This window comes from Amphimedon queenslandica, unplaced genomic scaffold, assembly GCF_000090795.2.
Source record: "Amphimedon queenslandica unplaced genomic scaffold, v1.1 AMPQUscaffold_12202, whole genome shotgun sequence".
NCBI classification, from domain to species: domain Eukaryota; kingdom Metazoa; phylum Porifera; class Demospongiae; order Haplosclerida; family Niphatidae; genus Amphimedon; species Amphimedon queenslandica.
In genome coordinates, this window is record NW_003547559.1 from 1 (window position 1) to 1,946 (window position 1,946).

Sequence of the window (1,946 nt, forward strand, 5' to 3'; positions counted from 1 at the left end):
GATCTCATTCATATTAGGTTAGTGCTAGAGATGTGACTAGATTTCAAATGGTAAGTCACCACACACAATCACTCCACATTTCATCAATGTAGTTTTAGAACTTTCCTCTCTCTCTCTCTCTTCCTCCCTATAGGCCTATTCCAATCTTCTTAAAGCTCATTTGGATGGTTTAAAGAAAAGAGACAAGAAATCAGTTACTGTAGAGAAAAGACAGAAAAAATAAAGAAAATACACTTCACCTCTCCCTCCTTTGTCTCTTTAATCACAAATCAAAATATTATTTTGTATTGTCACAGGTTTTTCAATCAATAATATTAAAAGGATATTAAGTTATTCATAGAATGCAAAAGAGGCAAGAGCACATAATCTTTTACTCCAGACACTACAAAAGGCACTATACTTTCTTGCAGATAGTATTCCTAACCACAACCAGTGGTCAGCTAGTAATCAAATTTGAGGCAACCTTTTGTCAAAACTTGCAAAGGTGAGTGGCTTTTTTTACTTCTTTTATGATCACTGCTCGGATCACTGTCACATGGCTGATCATACAGATTTCAAGCCAGAAATAATGAAAAAGAGAAAGCAGTCTTTGTACATACTAATGCAAGGATAATTTTCATATAAATTACATACCTACTAAACTCTCGACTAAACTATATGTTAGTACTTTTACTAATGACCTTTTCTTCCACCAATACTGAGTTGGTGTTGCGGATTGAAATAAGGAAATAGAGATATTCTCATTTAGCTAATCCACATTCTTTCACACTTTTAACAATTCATTACAATTAATACAAACATTAAGAAGAAAAATAAACACTAAATACTTTAAAGTCCACTCTCAATTATGGGTACTATATATAATTACTAACTTTGCTATTGTAATACAAATCAAACAAAATAATAATAAATGTTGGCATTACTATTTATATTGTTCATATTTACTAATCATATCATCATACAGTTTGTTAGCTAGTATGGTATCTTCGTCTTTGAGTATTTCTAAAATATACTCAAAAACCTTTCCCTCTTGTTGTACAGAGTCTTTAATAATGTCAAGTAGTTGATCCATTCTCTGGTCAGTGGTACATCCACTGTGTTCATCAGTGGCTTTCTTCTTTTGTCTTTTATTTATTATCTTCTTCTCTAATAACTTCACTGCTAAGAAGTGAAGATCAATCCCACAGTGTTTGAAAGCTGAAATACATTCTGACATCACTCTATAAGCAACTTCTGGTGCAACTGGTGCAATAACTAATAGATGAACATGAAGTTACATAAAATAAATATTTTAGCTTTACTTTCTGGTCGTACTCTTTCAGTTGAAGTGGCAGTAACAACTGATGGAACAACTAATAACAATAATAATAATAATAAATAAGTTATTATAATAATTACTTGGTAAAGGAGTGGTTGATAATAATTCATTCTTAGATACTTCAATATTCCATTGAACAGTAGATGCATCAGATGATATCTTTATACCATCAATAGATAAAGCATGGGACATCTTGTTAGTAGCACCAGTTTCATCAGGCTGTACTGATACTTGAATGTATGGAGGCTCAGCACTTTTACCAGCACTATATTCAGCAACATGACTCTCACTGATCTATCAGAGAAGATTAAGAATAATTGATATAACATTGAGATAATATTCTTACCACAGGAGGATTGCATTGGGTGAATCTCCATCCTTTTATATTCTTAGGAGGAAAATTGGTCACTTTTAAATGACGTTCTTTGTCCTTGGAAAATGTGAAACGAAAGGTCGTTTGCAATTTACCCAGGAGGGGCTGGATGGCAGAATCTCCTTGGAAAAGCTGCAGAAAAGCCAATAACAGTAAAGCAATTATATGAAAACAAGATGTACCTCTTTAGATGAAGGTAAATCTTGGAGTACAGCCAAAATCATTACTACTTTATCAGGCAAACAATTCTTATAA

The 1,946-nt window shown here is 32.6% G+C and overlaps 2 protein-coding genes and 1 long non-coding RNA gene across 3 annotated transcripts in view; 1 reads left to right on the forward strand and 2 right to left on the reverse strand.

Annotated features, from left to right (window-relative positions):
* Positions 1-220, forward strand: LOC109588269 (uncharacterized). Its single transcript, XR_002188050.1, has 2 exons — positions 1-50; positions 134-220. It is a non-coding gene; the product is annotated as an uncharacterized LOC109588269 (long non-coding RNA).
* Positions 221-824: 604 nt separating this feature from the next.
* Positions 825-1,940, reverse strand: LOC109588268 (uncharacterized). Its single transcript, XM_020004441.1, has 5 exons — positions 1,874-1,940; positions 1,665-1,823; positions 1,399-1,612; positions 1,302-1,352; positions 825-1,254 (listed from the first exon to the last, which is right to left on the reverse strand). Exons 1-5 carry the CDS (start codon positions 1,913-1,915, stop codon positions 923-925), a joined length of 798 nt encoding a protein of 265 aa, XP_019860000.1. The 5' UTR covers positions 1,916-1,940; the 3' UTR covers positions 825-922.
* Positions 1,918-1,946, reverse strand: part of LOC109588266 (trichohyalin-like) — a 1,236-nt gene continuing 1,207 nt past the window's right edge. Inside the window, exon 6 of the mRNA XM_020004439.1 lies at positions 1,918-1,939. Within this exon, the coding sequence (XP_019859998.1) occupies positions 1,918-1,939 (22 nt within the window). The remainder of the gene's footprint in view (positions 1,940-1,946) is intronic.

Bases quoted from the DNA above. Each gene is read 5' to 3' on its own strand.
- LOC109588268 (XM_020004441.1), bottom strand. From the start codon at position 1,915: ATGATTTTGGCTGTACTCCAAGATTTACCTTCATCTAAAGAG. The intron at 1,353-1,398 runs GTAATTATTATA...TATTGTTATTAG, and splicing joins ATCAACCACTCCTTTACCAA to TTGTTCCATCAGTTGTTACT. The intron at 1,255-1,301 runs GTAAAGCTAAAA...TTCATCTATTAG, and splicing joins TGAAAGAGTACGACCAGAAA to TTATTGCACCAGTTGCACCA.